The sequence below is a fragment of the Scaptodrosophila lebanonensis genome, unplaced genomic scaffold, assembly GCF_003285725.1.
Source record: "Scaptodrosophila lebanonensis strain 11010-0011.00,11010-0021.00 unplaced genomic scaffold, SlebRS2 tig00000161-arrow-arrow-pilon, whole genome shotgun sequence".
NCBI lineage: Eukaryota > Metazoa > Arthropoda > Insecta > Diptera > Drosophilidae > Scaptodrosophila > Scaptodrosophila lebanonensis.
The window spans coordinates 1,095,879-1,120,306 of record NW_022060597.1 but is presented as its reverse complement, the minus strand read 5'-3'; the positions used below and the strand labels follow the sequence as shown (position 1 = coordinate 1,120,306).

At 37.3% G+C, this 24,428-nt stretch overlaps 5 protein-coding genes across 5 annotated transcripts; 2 read left to right on the top strand and 3 right to left on the bottom strand.

The window, feature by feature from the left end:
- Positions 1–886: 886 nt before the first annotated feature.
- On the bottom strand, positions 887–2,802 carry LOC115629681 (N(G),N(G)-dimethylarginine dimethylaminohydrolase 1). Its single transcript, XM_030526203.1, has 5 exons — positions 2,655–2,802; positions 1,948–2,270; positions 1,795–1,892; positions 1,508–1,732; positions 887–1,437 (listed from the first exon to the last, which is right to left on the bottom strand). The coding sequence occupies exons 1-5, from the start codon at positions 2,687–2,689 to the stop codon at positions 1,312–1,314; spliced, it is 807 nt and encodes a 268-aa protein (XP_030382063.1). The 5' UTR covers positions 2,690–2,802; the 3' UTR covers positions 887–1,311.
- Positions 2,803–3,106: 304 nt separating this feature from the next.
- LOC115629663 (protein DENND6B) lies at positions 3,107–5,360 on the bottom strand. Its single transcript, XM_030526178.1, has 2 exons — positions 4,151–5,360; positions 3,107–4,093 (listed from the first exon to the last, which is right to left on the bottom strand). Exons 1-2 carry the CDS (start codon positions 5,255–5,257, stop codon positions 3,287–3,289), a joined length of 1,914 nt encoding a protein of 637 aa, XP_030382038.1. The 5' UTR covers positions 5,258–5,360; the 3' UTR covers positions 3,107–3,286.
- Positions 5,361–5,957: 597 nt separating this feature from the next.
- On the bottom strand, positions 5,958–17,801 carry LOC115629644 (serine/threonine-protein kinase ATM). The gene is made up of 30 exons (XM_030526155.1): positions 17,577–17,801; positions 17,410–17,518; positions 17,165–17,335; positions 16,875–17,098; positions 16,461–16,805; positions 16,252–16,385; positions 15,223–16,189; positions 14,985–15,162; positions 14,751–14,920; positions 14,492–14,618; positions 14,068–14,435; positions 13,859–14,000; positions 13,678–13,798; positions 13,481–13,622; positions 13,119–13,415; positions 12,767–13,055; positions 12,333–12,709; positions 11,388–11,585; positions 11,178–11,325; positions 10,715–11,117; positions 10,482–10,626; positions 9,913–10,416; positions 9,384–9,554; positions 9,179–9,304; positions 8,139–9,117; positions 7,923–8,075; positions 7,480–7,859; positions 7,169–7,421; positions 6,370–6,603; positions 5,958–6,308 (listed from the first exon to the last, which is right to left on the bottom strand). Exons 1-30 carry the CDS (start codon positions 17,775–17,777, stop codon positions 6,121–6,123), a joined length of 8,244 nt encoding a protein of 2,747 aa, XP_030382015.1. The 5' UTR covers positions 17,778–17,801; the 3' UTR covers positions 5,958–6,120.
- A 497-nt stretch (positions 17,802–18,298) lies between these two features.
- LOC115629676 (DNA repair protein XRCC1) lies at positions 18,299–20,525 on the top strand. The gene is made up of 6 exons (XM_030526194.1): positions 18,299–18,438; positions 18,501–18,698; positions 18,755–19,666; positions 19,733–19,821; positions 19,888–20,219; positions 20,282–20,525. Exons 1-6 carry the CDS (start codon positions 18,388–18,390, stop codon positions 20,410–20,412), a joined length of 1,713 nt encoding a protein of 570 aa, XP_030382054.1. The 5' UTR covers positions 18,299–18,387; the 3' UTR covers positions 20,413–20,525.
- A 1,288-nt stretch (positions 20,526–21,813) lies between these two features.
- LOC115629665 (calcineurin subunit B type 1) lies at positions 21,814–24,172 on the top strand. The gene is made up of 3 exons (XM_030526180.1): positions 21,814–21,918; positions 22,180–22,231; positions 22,314–24,172. The coding sequence occupies exon 3, from the start codon at positions 22,361–22,363 to the stop codon at positions 22,871–22,873; it is 513 nt and encodes a 170-aa protein (XP_030382040.1). The 5' UTR covers positions 21,814–21,918; positions 22,180–22,231; positions 22,314–22,360; the 3' UTR covers positions 22,874–24,172.
- Positions 24,173–24,428: the final 256 nt, after the last annotated feature.

Genomic DNA, 24,428 nt, shown 5'->3' with positions numbered 1-24,428 from the left:
TGTCGTCGTTGATTTATTTGTTAGTTAAAATAGAGAATTATTAATTTAATTGAACGAAGAAACCAGCACTGTACTTACTTAAAATACAGCATTTATTTGTTAACCATTGCTTTAAAAAAAATGATCGTAATAGACCGTCCTTTCTCTATTTTTTAAATTTTGTTTTAAAAATATAAAAGTGATTTATTTAGGCTTCAACTACTGCGCCCTCCACTTACGAATTCGTCCACCATCCTTAGGGGGTGTATCTAATATGTTGATCGAAGGTGTACTCACAGAGTGTTTGTGTAAATGTGGCTGGGGCCGGTCGCGATTTTGTGCTCGCGTCATTGTCGCAGACTCGTGGCCACAAATTACCCCCAGACTGTGTTTTTAATTGGCCCAGTTAAGGTCTATGCCTTGTTAATACAGATAAGTCGCACGCTCGCCACAGAGATTTTCTTTTTAGCAGCTTACCGTGCAAGGAATTATTACTAATTTAGCGGTTATCAAGATGCACAAGCGTTGAAATAAATTCGTACGTTTTTTTTTTTTAATATTATTTTTGTTTTATTTGTTGAGATTTGCTTTAGTTGTAAAACAAACTTTGTATGCGTCTAGAGAGCAACTTAATTTGTATGCATGTATGTATGTATCAACCTATGTGTGTTTGTAAATGCGTGATATGTTAGCCGTTTTATTATACACATACATACATACATACATGGATGCCCCTTAGATACGCAAGCTAATAAAGTACAATATATTGGATATTTGTATTAAATATACATATATGGGGGGAAAAACATGAACACATTCAACAGCTACTTGTAAAGTAGATACTTACAATGGTAAGACATTCGTTAGTTTTGTCATAAGAACCAATAATAATGATTGTACGATTCTATGAAGTTAATGGTTTACTAAGTATTTAACATTTATGAACGAACAATATAAATATGTGTATTAATAGCATATTACTTGCATGCGTTGGTTTTTGTTTTCAATGTTTGTAAAAGCTTTACTCTGAACGAAATGTTGTTGTTATTAAAGTATTGAAAACAGTATTATTCCTAGTGATACCATTCACATATGCATATATAAAGGTATATATGTATATGTAGATGTATGGTTGTATATAAGGTAGGTGTATATAAATATGTTAACAATTACTTTCAATTACATTATAATACGATATTGCGATATTGCTGTTGCGCGTAAATCTTGCATGGAAACTATGCTTGCAGTTGCTAATTACTGTGCGTGTTTAGATACGAAATAACATCTTTTCGATCGGTCAGATCATATGTAAAACCAATGATCTGCCAACTCCTATATACTGCGTATGGACTTCCAGCGACGCAATAAAATGCACGATGAGGTCAACCCACTGGAGTATTGGCTAAATTCGCTAATATTTATATTACGTGATGGAATGTCGATTTTGTCTTTTAAAGTCTGCAATCGAAAGTGTTTTGATTATTATTTTCAAAATAGTTTCTTTTTATCAAAATATGTGCATACACACCTTGTATGCCTCTGGAATTTCTTGTGGCGATCTGTGGACAATAGTACCATTTATATACAACATATTCGCCGCACTCTCCTCTGGCAATGTGAGTTTTTGATACGTAAAGCTAGCTTCCCGCTCCATTCGTTTCACAATTTCCTGACAAGTGGGGCTTGTGCTGACACACAGGACATCGGGCCCCGCCATAGTTACATAGTATTTCAGACGTTTTGTGCCATTAACCTGGAATTCCACATAATGCTATATAAATATTTATATCAGTGCATATATCTGTAACCACCTACCCGGATTGGTGTCACTGGATATTCGGGATAGGCCATTGCAACCGCTCGAGCGCCTTCTTCATTCGTAAATGCAGAAATTCCAATGAAAAACTCGTGTCCTAAAACATATTTTGGGATGTGTTTATTGATTTTTGTAGGCGAAATATAATTTACCCGTGAATAGGACATCGCCACCATCTAATTGGGCATGGGGATCATCGATTTCTATAACAGGTATATCCAGTTCCTTTTTCAATATAATTGCCATACTCTCCGCTTCGCGTTGCCGTTTTATATTTTCAGATCGGCCAATAAGCGCAACACCGTTACAAACGATGGCGCTGCTCTCGACAAAGACACCTTCAGGCAGGGCATCATCCGGTGGAAGCTCAATGACATCAAGACCGATTTCTCTCAATAATGTGCAATACTGTTCGTGTTGCTGTTTAGCCAATTTTATATCAAAATTGCCGTTCTCTTGCAGTGAATTCGATATTCTGAAAGTTAAAATTTGCTTTAAAAATTTAATTCGGTTTTAAACACATTGTAGTGTTTGTGTAAATAGTTTATATGATATATGTTTGTACATATGTACGTATACAGTTTGCAAACATAAATACACACATACATATATACAAATGTATAAAAATACATATGACTGTCAGTGTGCCACTCATGACTTGAACTTGAACTCGAATTCCGAACGAACAACAATAGTGAAATTGTTGTGCGATGATGATAGCATTTTAAATTAATTGAATAAGCCGCACTCCAAATTAGGTGTGGGTGTCAGCCAAATGCCGCCCCACCCAACCATAAACATGACCTAATTTGCTCGGCTTAAGGTGCTCCTTAAATCTATGCTACACCCCTCCGCTCACCTGGCGACAATTGCGTGGGTGTATTTGGGCGACATTTTACGTTGGGCTCAACTTTGCTGTTCGCTCGTTTCTGTTTATGCAGCCACAAGGGAAAGCTCCGCCTCAAAAACGGACTAGTTTCCCCCCCAAACCCAACAATAATACAAATTCTGCTATGTTACATTAACTCGATAGGTTTGTTTGTTTTCGATAAATATCTATACTAAAAAATACCAGCCGTTAACGGGATGCATTGGCAGCACTGGCAGGCCCCTAACAAGCAAAAAGATTCACCATATTCGAGGCGCCGACGTTTATATACTCTTGTAAATATTCCTTCCTCACTGTTCTATGTATTATATACAATTTCTACTTCAACAATTTAAACAGATGGTTAATAAGTAGAGCAGAAGTCCGATAAATATTTTACTCCCGATCCGCTGCCACTTTAAGAACTTATAAAATACGTTTCGTTTTCATTATTACACAAACGTTTATTTTACAATATTTTATAATTAAGATTTGACTTGGGTTTCTTCTGGAAGGGAATAAATGTACAAACACATGTATATCATACACAGATTGATATATTGAAAATCTAAATTTGAAAAATGAGGGACGCTTAAAATTTGGCTACGCAGAGGCAGAAGCTATCAAAGGTTCACCACATTCTTCAGATCAATTGGCAGAAGACTCTTCATGCATTCGATTTTCTCCTTTATCTGTTCTTGTGTACAATTGCTGCTGCCCCAGGATAAGCCTTCAATTTGTGATTTATCACTGTAGAGATTCAGTTTTTGTTTTAGTTTGAGTATCATATCAATTATTTCAACCTCTTGTTTGTCTTGGGCCCAGTGTTCGAGGTTCGCCTTCGACAGAGCTTGTAGCTGCAGGTCCTGAAGTGTTAGCTGTAGATCCCGATGTCTTGGTTCGTACCAGCCACGAAAGTTGGGTGATGTGAAAAATCGTTTATACAGGCCCTTCCAATCACCCTTCACTGGTGATGTTAGCTGCGGTCCAGATAGTTCCAATGTGTTTAGGAAATCATCTAGTTTAAAAGAGCTTGCGTTTGGCGCCGATTTAAACGGACTTATATCCTTTTTTAGCGGCATAAGTGAGCCCATATACCGCTCTAATGGTATCATAAAGCTTTGTGTCAACTCCAACAGGTGCCGTCTGATGAGCGCAGTTTGAACATGCTCGGGTCTTTTCGTTTTCATGCCCAACATAACCTTCTTGATGAGCGATTTATCCTTTTTTAAAAACGGCTTGTATTTTGTATGCAGACCAAAAGTGTTGCTGTCCGCAGCTGCCATGCCGCCATTCAAAATATTGTGACTAAGCGGACCTTGATTAGCTTTCAGGGCTCTGTTGCTGGTACCACTTGAGCTGGAGAAGGAAGTAGCTGAGCTCGAATTCCGTGAGTTCTTATGGAAAAACTGGTGTTGCTGCATATTTTTCTAAAATAAAAACTTTACTTTTAGTTTCAATGCAATCAGTTAACATTATTGGGTTACCTGATTATCCACCAAGCGCAGCATATGCGGCCAGTCCTTTAGTAGTTTCACAAAAAAAGGATTCGTGACGCCGAGTATAACAGATGGTATGGGTCTATTGGAGCATTCTTGTGTAAATTCTTTGAATTCGCTGTCATGTATAGTGAAATAGGGACGCGCCTCGGCGCAGTATTCCAAAGGCGCGATTAGCGCAATGAGAGTCTGCACCATGTGCGAGCAGTCGGCGGGAGAGGTGCCAACGACAACAATTGGCTCGGCAGTGATTACGAGCTCCCACAATGTGTACAGATTCTCAACGACAAAGCCGAGACTGCGGAACAGTTCGATTTCATTTGCAGAGATTATTTTGGCAGGAGTTTCAGCATTGCAGGGAGCAGCGTATGGCGCTTCGTTGGCACTGGACTCCGTCAACGCGCTCGACTTCCGACTGCTGGCTTTCGGTATTGATATCTGATAACTTGACTCCAGCAATGGCAGATTGAGCGGCACCCCCACACGTAGCGTGGGCCACTGGGCGTTTATTTGGTCACAAGCTCGTTTTAACACATCGGTGCCTTCCTCAAAAAATCTTGGGGCCAGCTGGGCAAGCACGTCGTAATAGAGATTGAAGAATGGAAGACGCGTTATAATGATGAAGCTCTTCTGAAAATAGCCGCGTGGCAAGTTGGGGTCACGTTTCTGGCGAAAGTACACGAATCCCCAATAATGTGAGCTGTCGCAACGCATTGCTGGAGCGCAGTCCTCATTGTACATAAGCAAAGATGGTGACATATTTTGCTTTACATTCGGAAGAGCTCTCAAACGCATATGGAACTTGGTGTCGCCCATGCAACCTGAATTGGAGTCGGGAAAGGCCATATAGCAGATGTTGCTCACTTCCTGATCGGAGGGCATAAACTCTGGCGGATACACATACTCCAGCGCTTGGCCCAAGTTTAGGTCGAATGTGACAACACAAAAACAATGCATCCATTGTGATAATTGAATCCAATCATTGCACGACCCGTTCGATTCCTCCGCCTCTGTATCCGATTCTCTTACATCGCTGGCTCTTTCCCCATGCTTCCCATTTTTTCCATAGTCCTTTAACTTTGAGTCAATGTTCATTATGTTTATGTTTTGATATAAACATACTTTCACTTTAATGTTGCTGCAAGTCCAATTCCCCAAAGGTGGCCATAGTTAATTTAACAAAAAATACCGAAACAACAAGTGACCCGAAAAATACCAACTGCGCACAATGCGAAAGAACCAAATGTTGATTTCTGTCTTCAAATTTAGTTACGTTTAGTACACGTTATAACGGCTAGAAATTTAATTTTATAATTCTCTACTTTAGGCTTTTGTTACAACATTTTTTTATAGATATTGCAAAGTCTTTTGGTTTTGAATAGAAGAAATCCAAGTTGGAGAAAATCATTGAAGGCTGTATACTTTGAGAAAACTATTCTATTTACGATTTTCGTACTCATAATGGATAACCCAAAAATCGGGTTCAAAATAAGGGCAGAAGGGCCTGGAACTCGAGCTTTCCTTTAAAATATTACAAAATTAGACATTTGTATAAAAACGAAAGTTTTCCACACCAGAGCTAGTTGCAAAAAACACGATGTGTTCGTTGTTACAGACCTCTAAAGGTTGGCAGGGAAGGATGATAACTTCACATACACGTGATATAATATTAATGGTCTTTATTCATTTTTACAACTGACTTATATGCTACCAACAACAAGAAAATGTACTGCATAAAATAAGCTCTGAGCCATGCATATATAAATGTTAAATAATTGGATTAAATAAAAAAAGATTGAGTATTAAATTATATTTGTTTTACTGGTAACTATTGTCAACAATGACTTCAATAAGATGTCTGGAGTAAATAGACATTGCGAAGTTAAGATGCATTACTGTGATAAATAATAAGACAAGCAATATCGAGTTGTGATGTGTTAGGTTTTAAAGCACTTGGGCTAGAGGTATGGCTCCCAGCCGTTGTACATCGCGCCCAGATTGTTCGGAAACGTGGCTTCATTGATTAGACGCTGAACCTGCACTTCTACGGTCGAGCTACCAAGAACTCCAGAGTCGTTGCCCTCTAACTTCTTTTGTACAACCATGAGTGAGCGTTGGGCAAATAAATTTGTAGTTTCACCTGAAACTATAAAAAAATATATCTTCAGTATAGGACGATTAGCGATCAAATATATAGTTGTACTTACCCTGATTCTGATTTTTCAATACACCCCAAATGAATAAGGGATCGTGCAGTAATACTTCCAATAAAGTTGTTATAATCGATTTATAACGCCTTAGAATGTGTAGAGTTGCCTCGCAAGATTTCGTAAAAACGCCATTGGTCCCACAAACGCCCATGGCGGCCACAAAGTCGCGCGTTAAACGGAAAGGAACCTGCTCTGGCGTACGTAGAATTTTTCCCTGCTCAAATGCAATACCTGAAGTAATGAAAAATTTACGGTTATAATGAGAACAAGGCTTCTAAATACCCTGTATCCATATTTCTGCTAATTAAAAAATATATATGGAGGTACTGATTTTGATGAAACCTTTCATTTTGTCGAAACATGATTGATTTTTTTACTGTGCGGATGTAATGCAGAACAACTTTATGAATCATCGGAAGAACACTATTTAAAACGAATTAGTACTAAATTTCTAAGCAATATAAAACACAAACAAAATATATATAAATTGTTTACAATATCAGGATAAACAAAAAATATATTGTTCTAATAGAGAGTTTAGCACCGATCGGTCCTATGGTATTACATATGTAAAATGATGTAACTATATATGTAATAAGCTTAGTCTGTGTATGGATAGCCCTAACTATTACGCTTTAAAAGCTATCGGTGTTCATACAGACAGACAGATAAATAGCTCTGTATAGGTTTGTCTCCCTTTGCTTCCTACATATAATTGGCGCTAAAACATTCACCTTTCAGACACAGGATATGAAAAAGTGTTAAGGGCTTGGTTGGTAAAATAGTTTCAACTTACCAAAGTCAATGTGCACCACTTCGGCGGTGGATTGGTCGAGCAGTATATTCTGTAGATGTCTGTCGCCCAATCCTAATATATAACCCACCATAGATGTTGTAGCCACGCTGTTCGTAAATGCCAGACGCTTCTCGAACCATATGCCAGGTACGTGAAACTTCTCGAAGAAGAAATATTGAAAAACTGGTTTGATCTTTTCCGTAAGCTGTTTGTAGATTTCAACTCGCCTCTCCACAGGCTCGCTTTCGACTGTCTGCCAAGGGTTAAATATTTTGCTTTGTATTTGAACTTATTAAGTAATTAGCACTTACTTTAAATTGGTGGCGACACTTTACGGGGGCCCAGTCCTGTGGACGATAACGTTGATGAGCACCCGCATTTTTGCCATCGCCTTGTAAGTACATTCCCATTGGAATCGTATTCTCACACCACTCCAAAATTCCGCTACGAGCCGATAGAGGCGTTATTTTATAGGTTCGCAATCGTAACTTTCGTTCAATAAACTCAGGTTCTTTGTTGATCAGATCATTGATAGAGTGAAAGACTTGTTGCATAATGGCATCCTGCCGCAAGTCATCCTTCCCCTTTAGTAGCTGGGCACGGGTTTTACCATCAGAGCAAAGGCACATTAATTTCTTCGGTGCATTTAGGCCACCAACCATACGAAAATCGGGCTCCCACCTGACAATGGCTGCCAATGAGAAAGGATGTGGTTCCGTTTTATTATAACTATAATACAGTTATTGGCACTTACTTATAATGTTGTATTGCATATTTGGCGACACATCAAGCTCTATTGTGGGGCAGTGTATGTCAAGATTACGTATTCGTAGCAATTTCTTGCTTATCGGCAATTTGGCGACTCTATTATTTCGCGGTACTTCCTCGTTGGCGAACTCAATAAGTGCTGGAAACATAGGTATTATCATGGCTTTGTATAAAAGAAAATGTATATTAGGATTGGACCTACATGGAAAGAGCATATTCAAGTCTCGGCTACAATTAATGGCCTCCTGATCTGTTACTCGACCAATTATCCGTTTCGCTATTTTCGGACGTTCGCTCGTGCTGGCAGAACTATTGTCTTGATCGGCATAGACCAATGCATATAGATGGTTCAGGGAATGATGGGGATGTTCTTGAGCGCAGCGCACCAGAAGTTCAATTAGTATGTCTAAGAACTCCGAGTTCTGGGAATTAAGATGGGCACATAGTTGATTGAAGACGGAAATAAACTTATAGCTAGGCACTGATTGTATTGAATCTTTTATCATATTGTTTAGAGCCGTATTGCTCTTATTGGGCAGCCACAGCGCAATAATTCGGTTAACTGCGTCACTCGAGAATGATTCATCGTGCTGGCAGAATGCTATATAATTAGTAACTGCTGTACACAAATGCTCTGTATGATTTGCCTGCATCAATTTCAATCCATTTTCATCCATGGTGGCAAAACGTTTGGCATTCATGGCCCCCAATTGTTTATCTTTGTTCTCCCGATGTCCTACGGTTGCAGCCATCTCCCGATTCTTCTGTATAATCTTACAGAGGGTCGAGTACTCATCGGACTTCAAATAAGCATCTAGTCGCTGATATTCGAAATCAGCGTATTTCGCAATAGAGGCATAGGCACTCTTTCGATTATCCCTAATGTACGCATCAAATGCATCCGTTCTGTACAGAGCCGGATATTTGTCGAAAAGTTGCATTTTCTTTGCCTCAAAGTCTCCAAGTGATTTCAATGAGGCATTAAATGAATCATCTAGCGTTGATTTAAAGCTCTGAGCATTCGAATTCATCAGAAATTCGCCACGCATGCGCAAGGCACCACAACGTTCCAGACAGTACATGAAATCCTTATTCGTTACCGTATTTTTGAGTATGGCATCGGCAATTTGTTGATTTCCCGTTTTTATAAACACGTCGGCATCTTCCAGAAGGACGCTGATCTAAATATGTCGTTTTATTTTCTTTGCGCCAATACAAAATATAGTTTAAGGTGAAACTTACTTGTGTTGCAGCATTTAGTTCCGGCATTTTGCGTAGTTTTGCAATATTTTTCCTCGCCAGGTTTAGTTTGCCAGCTTTCTTGCACTCGGTAATGGTCTTAAGCAAGTATGTATCAATGGGGCTTTTCTGATAATTATTCAAATATTTAAGTTTTATAAGTTAGAATTGTTTTTATTATTGACTGTGCGGTTTTTTTTTCAATCACCTTATAGAATTGCTGAGCTCTTCGATTGGCACGTGTGCCACCCATCTGGAAAAGTGCAATTTGATGTGAAAGTGTGTATTCCTTACAAGAAAAGTTTCCATATTTCAAGTTCAATTCAACTTGCCACTTTTCGAATATATCGGTCAATGCCACTTGTTGCGAAAATTGTACCTGCAAATTAAAAAAAAGTTATATTAGCATTATTTTATAAAAAACATTAATATTTTAACAATCTATGGCTTATAAATAAAACTTAAGTGAAGCCACTTTTCAGCACTAATTGTCAATGTATTTGTATAATTTGTTCAAATCAATCAGCGCCCTTCTTTGCGCTTCTCATACGAAGCACGTAAGTATCATCTACCTAACTATTAATATAAATTAAATAAGCTTATTTTTACGAATTAATTAAAAACAGTGCACTTCTCATGCGAAGCACTTAACCGAAGACGTTCATTATTATTAATTTAATTGTATTTAAAGGCACAGAAATGATTAGACTGATGGACTCTCTCTCAACTCTACTTGCCTGGCAGAAATCTTCAGCTTGTTGTAACGTCGCTAGCCAGGACAAATATTTGTAAACACTTTGCAAAGATTCCACACTGATGTCACGCAAAATGGCCAAAACACACTGATATGCATTGGCAATCGCCGATATGCTATTCTCCTCTTCGCGATTTCTGATGCTTTTTAATGCCACATAATGATGCTTCTTAAACTCATGCTCCATGTTGACTGCCGCCATATTCACATTCAGATTTCCCTCGATCGGCTCATCCCATTGCATTAAACGCCAGAGACCTTCATAGTTGACATTTTTGGAGCAGCGTTGCTCTAATTTTGCAAACAATTCCTCCATCCCATTACGTTTCAACATTTCCATGCAGAGGTCAGAATTGCGCATTTCAAAATCGTCAAGCTCTAACAAAATATCCGACCAGCTGTTGTTCAGATTAAGGAATTCAACACGTGAAACGAACGGATCCATAAAGCCGGCAATTGCTTCAGTACAGCCAATCGATTCATAGGCCTGTTTAAAACATTAAAAAACGCACCAATGATTCAAATCAATATAAGCAATTTCATATTGCTTACTTTTTTGGCAGCACTTTGAAACTCCTGTGTCTGTATCGCATTGCTATCCGACCATCCCCAAAGTTCCAGATACATAATGCTCAGAAAATAGGCTTGACAATGATTGCTAGCCTTGATTACATTACAAATATTGATGGGAAGACTCCTGCATGAAAGAGAGCATAGTTCGAGAGAGACAGCAAGTGCATGTATCCTTTTCTTATTCATGATAACTCATAAAACATAATACACACCATTGGTTTACAACTCGTATGCATTCGCACATACTTAGGAACATTTTGATGGCACGCTTTTCATGAAAGATCCCTTTGCTACCAGTCCTGCAGAATTGCTCAAAAAAGTAATCCAACATTGTGCTTAATGTCTCCAAATGCATATCCTTGTCCGCCAGCAATAGTTTGACAAACGGTTGCAAGCACGCTTCCGCAAAACTGAACGATTTTTCCGCAAACAAATCAAAGCCATGCCATCCGCAATTTTTAAACACAGCGGCCATGAACGCACAAATCCATTCCTCGTATTCGAAATTTTCAGTTGATTGCAGCACAAGAAGCCAGTCGATAATTGGTATTTGAGTATTTAGATAATATTGTTGATTTGATTTGACCACAAATACGCTAAAATTTGGATGTGCTCCTACATTACAAAGATGTGATTACTTTAATGTTACAATTTATGGTCTCTCGAAGGCTTTACCAATTAACTTCAGGCCAATTTTACTGTTGGCGACTTGACGTGCGACGTTAACGAAAGCTGCATGTGTGCTGGGATTAAAATTAAACAATTGTTTCTCCAAAGTTTCGTAAAGCACAGTCACAAATTGATGATTTCGATCATCATCGCCCTGAATTAAAAGAAATACATATGTATGTATCAAATTTTTTTTATCAATATGAGATCACCTACCTCTTCAAATGAGTCAAAGTCCGTTTGAAAATAATACGAGACATGCTTCATTTCCAAGGGTCCCAGCTCCGCCAGACATTTCAACGCATCGATGCTGCTTTGACGTTTGGTGGCAGTTCGCAAAATTTTAATCAGTCGATCAAATAGTTGAAAAAGTAAGGTCGAATTTTTTTGCAGTTCATTTTTGTGCTTTGCAATCTATAAGGTATCAGGAAAATATTTACTTGTGAATTATATAAACAGTTTGGAATTTATACACAATGCTAAATGCTGTAAGTGAGCAAGTATTGGAAAATTCAAACCCCAAAGGAGTTAAAATGGGCTTCAAAGTTTGCCTTAAGCAAATAAAATTTTATATTCTGATTTATTGCAACTGTAACTTTCTTTAAAATAAATCAACCAATAATATATTATTAAAGGAGTGTTTGGATATACGAAAAAAAAATTATTCCCTTTTAAAATTAAAGTTGTTCAATAAAATAATTGTTGATATAGATATTATATGTGGATATGTAGTGGATGAAATTGTAGACAGTATTGCCGAAATTTTTTAGCTAAATAAGTTGGAAAATATAAACATATAGTATGCACTTACATATGTCCGTAAAGTACGCAAACGTTCTAAGTGAGCAAGTATTGGAAAATTCAAACCCCAAAGGAGTTAAAATGGGCTTCAAAGTTTGCCTTAAGCAAATAAAATTTTATATTCTGATTTATTGCAACTGTAACTTTCTTTAAAATAAATCAACCAATAATATATTATTAAAGGAGTGTTTGGATATACGAAAAAAAAAATTATTCCCTTTTAAAATTAAAGTTGTTCGATAAAATAATTGTTGATATAGATATTATATGTGGATATGTAGTGGATGAAATTGTAGACAGTATTGCCGAAATTTTTTAGCTAAATAAGTTGGAAAATATAAACATATAGTATGCACTTACATATGTCCGTAAAGTACGCAAACGTTCTACGCGATAATTCTGCAGAAACTCATTTATAAATGCCTCGACATCATCCTGATCTATCGTTGAACTGTTGCCGTCACAATATTTGTGCAGAGAACTGGGAATTTCATTTTTCGGATATTCATCGAGTAATGAGCCTGCATCGATCAGATTCTCATTGGTTTCAATTAAAGCCTTTAGTATAGCAACTGCTTGCATTTTCATTTCGTTCCCTTTAATATGGAACACACATTGCAGAAATAACTTTGCGATTTCGTTCAATCGTTTCTGCAACTTTTCAAAGTTTACAAAGTCGCAAGTCAAAATGAGACTAAAATATTGTAATGCCGCCTTTTGAACCACACAGCAATTTGCTGAAAGCGATTAGTTACATAATTATAAGGTTTACAAGCATACAAAGTTTAACTTACTGTGCAGGATAAAGTTGGGAATAAAAAACAATATATCGCATACAAAGAAGTCGCACAAAATATTGTTCTTGCCCGTATCCTGAAGGATGTGACAGAATTTTAGGACATGCTCAGCTATGGCACAGTACAAAAAGAAATTTTGCAGATTGTGCATTGGGAAGACGGAATCATAGCATTTGGTCTTTAAAACTCCTAACAATGTGATCAGAGTTATCGGCTGTTTGGTAATCAGATGGCGGAAGGCTGCTTCGGAGTTCAACATTCCCATGTTCTTGTTTATTCCGTCAAGCTGTGATGGGACAACAATATGCATTATTTGTGCAGAAATCGTTGTATATATTCTTATACTCACAATATGATTTGTAAAGCAGTTGAAAAGAGAATCGCTTTTTAAATTATACCATTCCGGTTTTTTATTACAATATACAAAGCCAAAGAATCTTTGCATTTCCATTTTATCAAACAATAGCTTCATAACGTTATAAAGAGTGAATGGATTGAACGAAACACTCATTTGCTCATCGCTAACTCCAATTTGCTGCAGGTTCTGCGTAAGGAATTTGTAGCGTTGTTTATAGTCACAGGATTCCGATTCAGGACATGCAATAGCTTTTGGTAACATGTAAGCTGACAGGATTAATGTGGATTCCTATGCAGAAATGCTTGTTGTTTGATGAATTATGTTTGTTTGGGCTCGAAGGCATTAAAACAGACCTTTAAAATGCTATCCGACGTCTGATCTCTAAAACGTTTTAGCTCCTCTTGACTCCCATATAAAATAAGATATGCCAGAATTCGTTTCGCATTGGCCTTGCGAAACTCCTGATTTGTGTTGTAGCATAAGAAATATGGGAACCTAACATATAAAGTGAGTGATGATGATGTGGTTCGGATTATATACAGCCGCTTACTTTGATATTGGATACTGCTTTGAGATCCACTTCTGTATTAGAAAATCAGCATAGGGCATTATAAGCTCTTGAACCGTCTGTCTGTAATATTCGACACGGCTGCTCAGCGCGTAGAAATCAGCTTAAATAACAACAATTTCATTATATAAAGTTATTAAACCGAGTTCTCTTTAAGACATACCCACGTTTAATTTGTGCAGTGCACAAAAATATAATAGGTCGGATAATACTATTTCCTGATGAAAGGAACTGAATGTGAAAATTGAAATCAGCGCTTGCACAGTCACCGAAATATTATTTTGTTTCAGATCATCGGTATCGAACTGCATACAAAATAAAATCATTCAAGAATATTGTTTGATTATTTGCTATTAAATAAGAAGATCTTACACAAAGTTTTCTCCAGTCAATACTCTCATAAAGGTCTTCGCAGAAGTTCATGTGAGACTCGAAGGCCGCAACAGGATCGTTGGAAACGCAGGATGTGTTCATCAGCACAGTCAACGTTGAGATTGTCGCAAATTGGATCTCGAGTGTTGGAAATATTAAGAACTTTGCCACCGATTTGCATATGGCTGCAAAGTTCTGATCGGCAAAGATATTGGAGCATTGCTGCGCTATAAGCCCAACACAACGCAGTATTTTTGCTGTTATACCCTCTGGATACGATTTCTTTAGCGCAACTTTCAAAAGAGAATTCAAGGCAATTAGCATGTCTGCCAAAGGGTCCTCGTTGGCTGATGCGAAAAATGTTATGGCTGCGAAACAAATAATATGTTAGTACAATGATTGACTAAAACAGTTCGACACTTACTTGGCATATAGTCCAACACTTCCTCCACGAAATCAAGATCCATGTAATGCAAACGAAAAAGCGATTTAAGCATGTTCACAAGCCATGTGATGATTTCGTCCGAAAGATCCTTACAACGGCACAGCATCTGTTGGAGATACGTATGTTGAAATAGCAATTAGAATGAGTAGGTAGAGTGCTAGCCCGACTCTTGTATACCCTGCACTACATTCATTCAATTTAACTATATGTGTGTAGAACTTAAATGTTATTCGGATACCTTTGCTACTATAAGGATATCCTGCAATTGCAATATGATCTTTTTACTCGATATATGTTGGAATGCATCCTGTCTGTGCGAGCTGGCGACACATAAATTTCCCAAAACGTCCAGACATAACGACCATATATTTAGCCAAATTTTATTATCTTCCTCTTTATTTTGAGTGCCTGCAACAGATAAAGAATATTTTCTCAACTACAATTTTGGATTATTGGTGTCATGGTGTCTTACGATTGTGATATAAAGCCGATGAAACAAATGTAATTAGCTCCTCTAAAGGCTGGCTCTCCAAATAGTGTACGAGTATTTCATTCGATGTATAGATCTTTAGAACAGTATCCACTTGCTTTAACATTTGAACCAATTCCTTGTCGTCCATTTTTGTAACAATGCTGCTTTTTAGCTGAAACTAATTTTCAAAAACTAAGTGCTGGTTTATCCTATATGGATAAAGTAAAAATATACATACTTCCAAGTGGCTTAAATATAAGCCAACTCTTTTAATGAGCGGACATTGCGTAAAATTTGTTGCATCGAAGACTTTATAGTGAAGCAGGCGTTCCATGGTACAACTAAGATTGTGCAGAGCATGCAGGTCTTTTAAAATATTCGTTATCTGAAAGTCCTTTGTTGTTTCATAATTGAGCATGCGCATTAGAAGCTCATAGTTATTTTGAAACAAACAGTTTTTCACATTTGATTCGTTTACAGTCCTGTCCGTCAATTGGTCCCTTTCAAATAGGCACAACAATTTCCGGTTGTACTTTATTGTCAATGTTTGAAGTTCGGAATCGGTTGGTGGAATCGAGCTGTGAGCTGCTGCTTTTAGGTTTTTCAGCTGGCGATCGTCTAGGAAGTTTATAATGCCAATGGCAAAGGTATCAGCAAGTAGGTGTGGCTTTATTGCGTCGATATTGTGTATGGCTTTTGTGGCGCTATGCTTATCACAGGTATCATATGCCCATTTAATGACGGGCTCAAGCTCAACCGATGCTTTATCAATTCCACACCGCTCCGCATGTAGAAACAAATCACGTATTGTTTCAATGCATTCATTTCTCATCAACACTTCGTTGGATCTTATATACTGTAGAAGTGTAGAGCATTGCTTTGGTGTTAGTTTTCCGTGGGTTATAAGCGCCCTTATTATGATCTGCTTTTCAACAATTACTTTTGCGCTTGAGGATGGCTCAGAAATAATATAGTCACCTAACTGACACCATAAATCAGCTAGATAGTTTTCGCTCATGGACTTGGACTCTTCCAGCTCTTGTTCCCTTTTTAAGAGACACGTAAGACAAACTCTTACGTTCATAAGGTTCTTCGGGTTGCCGAACATGCGTAAAATATCAGAAGCAGTTTCGAGAGTTTGCTTAAAATTGGCAACATTTATAATAGAGTCGCTCAATTGTATTAGCTCCGTAAATATGGAGAACCTGAAAAATTGGCCAAAATATAAATGTGTTGAAGCGATATTAAAGTATTTTTTATTATTTACCATACATCGTTAAACGTTGAACCTTTCTTATCAATAAAATTGAATAGGGTCTCGAGTTTGTCCAAAGGCCTTGCTATTTTCTTGCACGGATCATCTTCGTTTCCGCTTTTCTTAAATTCGAAATGCCAGAGTAACTAACGAGGTGGTTAACAAGTTAGTGAGAAATATATATATTTGTATTAACTTTTTGTAAATAATTTATTACTTACAATGTAAATCACTAATGCGGACATTTTGAAAAAGTCTTCCGAAAACCTATCGTTGGATAGTTGTGATGATTTGTAACGTGGCAGTGAGTTACTTCTTATCTCCATGTCAATGATTGTTCGGAGCTTTAGCATAGTCTTGGGCCAGCTTTCGTTTACGGCTATATTAAAGGTATTGAAGTCGCCTGCGCTTAGTTTTGGATAAAAGACACGCAATGATAAGGCTACACTTTGGAAAAACATATTTTTTGTATCATCACGATAGCTATCTTTATGATAGAGCTCGCAGAGCATTGGCAAAATATCTTGCATATGAAGGCATAGACTTTGATGATAATTTACGGAGAGCTGGCAAGGATGTGGTCATGTATTAATAGAATGTTATAGGGCTTTGAAAGTAAATAATGAGATATGTACCTCCTTCACAAAGAGCAAGTACAATCGTACAACTTCAGTTTTCTTGTCATTTGTATTCGCAGCCATAATATTGGCACTCAGCTGAGGCAAATATGCCACTAAATCTGAGTGAAGCTGTACCCGTTTCGAGGCTAGTTCTACAGTTTTTGTTATACACTTTAGAATTCTAGATCGAAGAAGCTCATCCCCTTCCACATTAACCTCAAACAAATAAGATAGAATGCCTGAAATGAATGAAATACTTTAGATTCTGAATAACGTTGCTCGATAATAACTTTTCTTAAACTTACGGCTATATTCGTTTACTTTAATTTGGCGTACATTGATGGGGGACATGTAGATTCCTCTTTCTAGCATATTTAGAAATGTTAGGCCAAAGTGTTCCACCACAATCCGCTTTTTGAAGCCCTCTTCAAATGTGTCGACTATGGTTGTCTTTCCAAGAAAATAGTTCTTATCGGCTATTTAAGAGCAATGCGTCAGATTGTAGGCCTGAAGAACTTTCTTCTACATATGTACATATGTATGTGCTTACCCTCCAAATTATAGTTGATGATATTGTTCAAGACTTTGCTGTAGTTGTTGGATTTATTTTTTAAAGTTTGGGCCTTATCCGGTCGGCATTCAGAAATGCTTGTGGCGTGCTGTTTAAAAATGCAGATTACTATCTTAAGCTGTGGAGCGTGCTATGCCTAACTTTACCTTGATTGTTGCGGATACAGCCGTATTAAAAATTTCCTGCCATGTTAGTTCGACATGTTTCTTTTTTAGCAACGCCAAAAGGTCTTCTTTGGAATTGTTTAGTTTCTGGTCCAGCTGCTCAATCGCCTTATTACGGGTGGGTGCATGATCCGAACGTAGTTCCCCTAGTATTCTGGTCATTCCAGAGCACAGGTCTACCATTTTGCAGCTAGTTTTAACGTTTATTCGCGCTTAATCTACTTTTAATTCTAAAACATTACTGCTGTGATGTACGAATTTTGCGCGAAGAAACGATACTCCAATTGGCATCGATTCCTTTCTTCACTATCATATGTTTACAATGTCAGCTGATTTGAGGGCTGCCAGCTTCTCGCCATAAAATCAGGACAAAAAAAAAAGACCTGGAAAAAAGATGGAAAAATTGAAAAATTTCAAAGAAAATCAGGGCGAGTAGTTTTTATACCGTATCGCTAATAATAATAAGGTATACTAGCTTAGCCATAAATGTAAAACAGTGCTGGATTGCCACCAACGATGTCGTCATAATTTGATTCAGCGGCCAAAATATTTACATCGAAAAAGCGAACCACGAAAAAGATAAAAGCGGGAAAATTGTTTAAGAGGTGATAATAAATATATTCCGATATATCGTATTAAAAGTCGACGCATATATCGCATTGAATATAATATCGGTTCTTACACAAGTTTCGCTTCTTAATATCGATATAATATCGATATCGCCATATCAACGAGTAGACGTCTTAGTTGTGCGCGTTTGTAGTAAATATTTGGATTTTAACATTCGGCAAAAATGCCTATTGCCGTGTTTAGTTCCGTTCGTGAAATAAGTAGCGAAGATCCTGTAAGTTGTATCCACTACCTGCCAGTTTTAGACTGCAATTAATTGATCGTTAAATATTGTAGGTTCATGTGGCCGAGAACCTGTTGAAGGAGAATGCCGGCAAAAAGTGGAAGACAAAATCGGCTGGCGAAAAGTCTGCTTATGTTATTTTAGAATTTGGAGAACCCCAGAAAATTACCGGTATTGATATTGGCAACGAGCATTCCGCATTCGTTGAGGTTTTGGTCAGCAAATCAGGCTGCGGCTCTGATGATTTTATGGTGCGCGAAACCTCTTTTGTTTACATTCCTATACTACAATTATGTTCCATTTCTAGGAAATTTTGTTGTCCAGTTCGTTTATGACGCCAATTGAAAGTAAAAATTCTAGCAACACAAATCGCGTGCGATGTTTTAGTAGCGATGCCCTGATAGCGTCAACGCTGGCAGAAAAATGGAAACTTGTAAAAATCGTCTGCACACAGCCGTTCAACAAGCACGTTCAGTATGGATTGTCCTTTATTAAGATACATGTGGCTCCCAATGCATCGAAGTCAAAGGCATTGGTGCCCGAAAAGTTTCTTCATTCACTGCAAAATCAACAATCCAACAAGTCGGGCATTGGTGTAACCTCACTTGGAAGCTTTAAGCTACGCGAAGAGTCACCCGACTCGGAGTCCGAAAGTAAGGCGTCACTTTTTCAGCGCTGGAAAGCGTCACGTGATGAGAATAACACTGGTCCCAGCACGGCAGCCGCTATTAGGGATGCCTCCCAGCCAGCTGCTCTACGGAGGCTGAGCAACCCCAGGCCTTCTCCCCTAACAGTTTCAAAATCCCCAAATGTTGAACCAAAGTCGGAGGCAAAGGTGCTCGATCGGAATCGGGAGTCGTTATTGTTTGGTGATAATATCGATGATGATGATGAGGCTGATGATGCAAAAAAGCAGCGCCTGAGCAAGCACATTGAAGCGGACAAGAATCGTAGGCGTATTGAGCAAGAAAAGCAAAAGGAGAAATCAAAACGACACTCCATTGACAAGCAATCGGCACCATCTACGTCTAAAGTCGTAGAAAAGAAAGTTGTCGTTGACAATCATATTCCCAAGGAACGTTCACAGAAACGTGTATCTTCGCCGACTGCTGGCAATAGCACCCCAGCTAAAAAGCCACGGATCAACGATGCCGATATTCAATTTCGGCCCTTCAATCAACTGCTGCGTAATGTTGTCTTAGTCATAAGTGGCATACAGGTGAGGCCCATATTGAAGCTTACATATATTCCTAACAATGTGCTAATCGAGTTGGCTTTTGTATAGAATCCAGATCGCGCGAATTTAAGATCCAAGGCCTTGGCTATGGGTGCCAAATACAAAGCAGATTGGGATGCTGACTGCACACATCTCATGTAAGGAGACCTTTTTCATTATACATATAACATTCGGACTATTCATTTAACTTTGTATCATTTCAGTTGTGCTTTTAAAAATACACCCAAGTACAATCAGGTCAAGGGTAAAGGTAAAATAGTTTCGCGCAGCTGGCTCGAAAAGTGTCATGCACTTAAAAAGTATCTGCCTTGGCGTCGTTACGCATTGGACACCACAGAACTGGGGAAGCCTGAGAGCGATGAAGAAATACTCGATGAATCAATGAGACCAGCCGCAGTTTTGGACGATGTGGACGAAGGGAAAAATACGAGTATAACAGCCGCTTACGATCTAGATGATAATAAAGACATGGACACCACTCATCAGTGCGACTCCGGCAGCGACACTGAGGACGAACTAGAACGTGTTGCTCAAAGTTTGTACTCTGCTAACGATGCGTAAAGAATTCCGCCCTAATTTTCACTCTTCCCTTTACAGAAAATAAGAAAATTATTACGAGTGACAAGAATCAAAAAAATAACAGTGCTAATCCAAAATCACGGGATGTTTATGAAATAAGCACTGACGAAGAAGATTTTCTGGAGGAGAAAAAGAAGCGGCTGAGATAAACTTTTACTTTCGTTCATACCTACATTTCGACCTCGAAATTTGTTTAGTATTAAGGTAAGCGTTGTTTTTTGTAACAATAGTCTAAGTCACAAATATATATTCATGTTGTTCTTTCTTGGGCTTACTGTTCCCCAAATGAATGCTAAAAATCGATTTCAAGACGTTTTTTGAACTTGTTTCCTGTTTATAGAGTTTATGTAAGAAAACAATGTTTAAAATAAGTTTTTTGTATTAATTTTTTTTTTCAAACTAAATAGGGGCTTATCCGATTTGAAATTCGATCAGATTTCGTCGAAATTGATTTTGATAAATGTTCAGATTTTTAACAAATTATTGATTCAAGTGAATTCTATGCCAGTGCCAAATAAAATGAAATAGTAATACATTCGAGAGTTTGCTGAAAATCTGAAAATGTTGCCAAACCAATTCCGACAAAGTGGATCGAGTTCGGAAACAAAAAAGTTTGATGGCACACCTTTCCATTGGCGTACCAAAGAACAAAGAAACAGTTTTTGTGAAATAAGAAAATCTTAAATACTCAACAAAATTTTTGTTAAATAACTTGAGCTTGCTAATTTTTTTTTACCGAATACAATATTTTCGGTTATATTATAAATAACCATTAATAATGTGTACTTTCACCTTTGGGTTGTGTAAGTTTAGGAATAAGCAAAACACTCTAAAGCAATAATATTACCTCAAATCTTGGGAATACAAGATAATCACTTTTTAAACATTACCAATTCATGTATGAATATAATACAATAATATATCTTTGGTTTTTAAACAACAACAGGAAGAATCCCCGATTTGTAGAGGTTCATATCTTAAATTTTTAAATATATAAAATTATTTAAAGATACTGATTTATTTTGTTGAATATAAATTACTGCACCCTTTCCAAATGAAAAATTTGCAAACGTCTTTCTTGTAAGGCAGTAATCGGAATACAATTATATTACCATTTGTATTTTTAGGAATTACTGATTTTTAAATTAAAATGTTGATAGATGGGAGAAAATCCCTTTTAAAAATTACCAATCCATGTATGTACGTATATATATATATATATATATATATATATTTAAAATAATAAATAATAAATTTGTAAGGCAGAATTTCTTCCATTTATAGAGGTTCATATCTAAAATTATTTGAATATGTTACTGATTTATTTTTCTGGATATAAATTACTGCACTCTTTCCAAATGAATACAATGAATACAATCTGCATACAATGGGGACCTTACTTACACACATGAGCCCAATTTTTAGCGATTTGCTCTCAGATTCGCAAACATGTGATTCTCTTGAGCGCAACAGCTGTGAGTTCCCATCCCGGTTAGACCTCCTTGCGCCTGTGCTTTTCAGAGGTCGGACGAGAAAAGCTCAGTCGTGTGTTTGCAGCCGAGCGAGTACATAGAGCGCAAGTTGCCATCAAATTTGGGGCAGTACATACATATACTACGAGTATATAATTCGTACCATTTGACGAGGCAACTGAGGTAGTAGTGTTTAATTGTTATCTTCGGCATATCAATTGGTTGCTAACCCATCTGGCACATAAAAATTGTAAAAATAGCTCTCTTGATATCCGCATAACCGATATGATAGGCTTACTCCCCACATACTCGTAGTGTGTGGTGTGTGTGGTTGCTTGCTTGCGGGGGGCGGCCATATGATTTTGAAAAATCGATATATAACTGAGCTGATGGGCGAAAGTGTTGAATGTTAGTGTGAATTTTCTTTTGTGTATGTATTTTCAGAATGAGCGCCTAGGCAGTCGTCCAGCTGATTTTTCCCGGAGAAACTGCATTTGTAAGTGCAGGCTGAGTTCTTAAAAAATAAATAAATAAAGTGCATTTCGATTGATTGGTTTATCTAATTGTGTGCATTTCAGACATACATATATATACATATAAATTAAAACGCCAAAAGAGGATCAAAATGGGAAATGAAACCTCGCTGCCCATGGACATGTGCTCCAATTTTGATGCGGACGAGATACGTCGTTTGGGTAAACGTTTTCGCAAACTGGATCTGGACAATTCGGGAGCACTGAGCATAGATGAGTTTATGTCGCTCCCCGAACTTCAGCAGAATCCGCTGGTGCAGCGGGTAATCGATATTTTCGATGCGGATGGCAATGGGGAGGTCGACTTCAAGGAATTCATTCAGGGCGTCTCACAGTTCAGTGTTCGTGGTGATAAGCTCTCGAAGTTGCGGTTTGCCTTCCGAATATACGATATGGACAATGATGGGTATATATCCAATGGCGAGCTCTTCCAGGTGCTCAAAATGATGGTCGGCAACAATCTAAAGGATACACAATTGCAACAGATTGTCGATAAAACAATTTGTTTTGCCGATAAGGACGAGGATGGTAAAATATCGTTTGATGAGTTCTGTTCGGTAGTTGGCAATACGGATATTCATAAAAAAATGGTCGTGGATGTTTAAGCGGGCGGTCGGTCGGACGGACGGACGGTTTGGCACGATGCGGGTTGGACGATGAGAAAAACACAATTGGGTATACTTACAAGCGCTTGTATGTATGCCTGAACCTACAATGTACTTTAGTCTACACATTCAAATTAATGTACGAGTATGCATGTGCAAAATTCATTCAAATATCTATATCTATGTATGGCTTCTAGTGACTTGACTTTATGGCCAAAATTTCAATTCAAATTTTTCAACTCATAAAGCATTGTTACATTTTTGTATACTTATATACTATACGTACAGTACTCGGATTGTTTTGAAATCGTGTCACACACGAAACCACCGCAATCGGACCATGTAGATGCTATATAGATACCATATCCACATGCCTTATACATACAGGTGTGGTTATGCTCAAATTAATCCTCCAATTAGTGGTACATACATAAAAGGTATGCATGTACTCTATATGTGTGAAATTAATGCTCTTATAAGTTTTTTTTTTCTATGCAGTACAACTTCTATATAATTTGAAACATTGCTTTCGGCAAAAACAATCTCGATTTTGTCTATAAGATAGTTATAAACTTGAAAGGTTAGCCGAAAGATAGACTTTCGAGTCAAGGAATAATTTCGACTCTTAAAAAGGAACTCAAGCCGAGTTCGAGTTTAAAATGTTCGGGTATTTTTAAAACTATCTCGATAGGATCAAGAGTATATTGTGTATGTAACTAAAGACACATTCGAAAATCGCGAAAATTGGATATAAAATATGACTCCAGTGTATTTATAGGTAGTAAGTATGTATGTTCAAGAAAAGGATGTCAAAAGAAATACTATGGGCAAGATTAATTAAATTTAAGGAATCACCTAAATAGAATCGTTTAACATAATGTCGTACACTGAATAAATTAACTAAAATTAATATCGAAATTGAAAATATATAAGATACAATTTTTTTTCCACTCCTAATCATATGATTGATGATGAATGTGAAATTATTTTGGGAGTTTTTCGTATGTTCCTACTATGTACTTACTATATATATGTATATGGAATACAGATGGCGATGCAGCACGCCTTTTTAACATTGAAATTCTCTATGTTCAGTACTAACTACAATATGTGTAACAATTTTAAGCGATATTTTATTGATATGTTAAAACTGAACTATTTTTGACTAAATTTTGACTAGTGTTGATTGTATTGTCTTTGTGTGTATTTTAATGTGTATTTCAACCTAATTTAAATTACCTATAAGAAATGTAAATTATTATCAAGAGATGTTTATTAAAAACCGAAAAGATAACCACACTTTGATTGTATTGCGTTTTCATTCTTCAAAGCTTTACAGTTTTCTATTTTTAATTATATATTTTGCAATCATGTTTTGATTGCCTTTTTTCTATATACATTCATACTTATTCATTTGTATATAGAATACATTTTGGTTTTAACTCAATTTCTGAATTTTAAGTCAAATGTGTCCACAAAATCGCCCCTTCAGCGATTCTTTATTATATGCAGTATTTTTCTTGATTCTGAAACAATTCCCTAGCAGCTACTGAAT

What these genes read in the sequence shown, in the direction of transcription:
- LOC115629681 (XM_030526203.1), bottom strand. Translation starts at nt 2,689, where the DNA reads ATGTCGCCCAAATACACCCACGCAATTGTCGCCAG. An exon ending in TGGCGATGTCCTATTCACGG is followed by an intron (nt 1,893 to 1,947) that starts GTAAATTATATT and finishes AATATGTTTTAG; the next exon opens with GACACGAGTTTTTCATTGGA. An exon ending in ATCCAGTGACACCAATCCGG is followed by an intron (nt 1,733 to 1,794) that starts GTAGGTGGTTAC and finishes GTGGAATTCCAG; the next exon opens with GTTAATGGCACAAAACGTCT.
- LOC115629665 (XM_030526180.1), top strand. Translation starts at nt 22,361, where the DNA reads ATGGGAAATGAAACCTCGCTGCCCATGGACATGTGCTCCAATTTTGAT.
- LOC115629676 (XM_030526194.1), top strand. Translation starts at nt 18,388, where the DNA reads ATGCCTATTGCCGTGTTTAGTTCCGTTCGTGAAATAAGTAGCGAAGAT. An exon ending in GCGGCTCTGATGATTTTATG is followed by an intron (nt 18,699 to 18,754) that starts GTGCGCGAAACC and finishes TTCCATTTCTAG; the next exon opens with GAAATTTTGTTGTCCAGTTC. An exon ending in ACTAGAACGTGTTGCTCAAA is followed by an intron (nt 20,220 to 20,281) that starts GTTTGTACTCTG and finishes TTCCCTTTACAG; the next exon opens with AAAATAAGAAAATTATTACG.
- LOC115629644 (XM_030526155.1), bottom strand. Translation starts at nt 17,777, where the DNA reads ATGGTAGACCTGTGCTCTGGAATGACCAGAATACTAGGGGAACTACGT. An exon ending in ATATCCTTATAGTAGCAAAG is followed by an intron (nt 14,619 to 14,750) that starts GTATCCGAATAA and finishes TATCTCCAACAG; the next exon opens with ATGCTGTGCCGTTGTAAGGA. An exon ending in TATGCAATACAACATTATAA is followed by an intron (nt 7,860 to 7,922) that starts GTAAGTGCCAAT and finishes TCTCATTGGCAG; the next exon opens with CCATTGTCAGGTGGGAGCCC.
- LOC115629663 (XM_030526178.1), bottom strand. Translation starts at nt 5,257, where the DNA reads ATGAACATTGACTCAAAGTTAAAGGACTATGGAAAAAATGGGAAGCAT. An exon ending in TGCGCTTGGTGGATAATCAG is followed by an intron (nt 4,094 to 4,150) that starts GTAACCCAATAA and finishes TTTTTATTTTAG; the next exon opens with AAAAATATGCAGCAACACCA.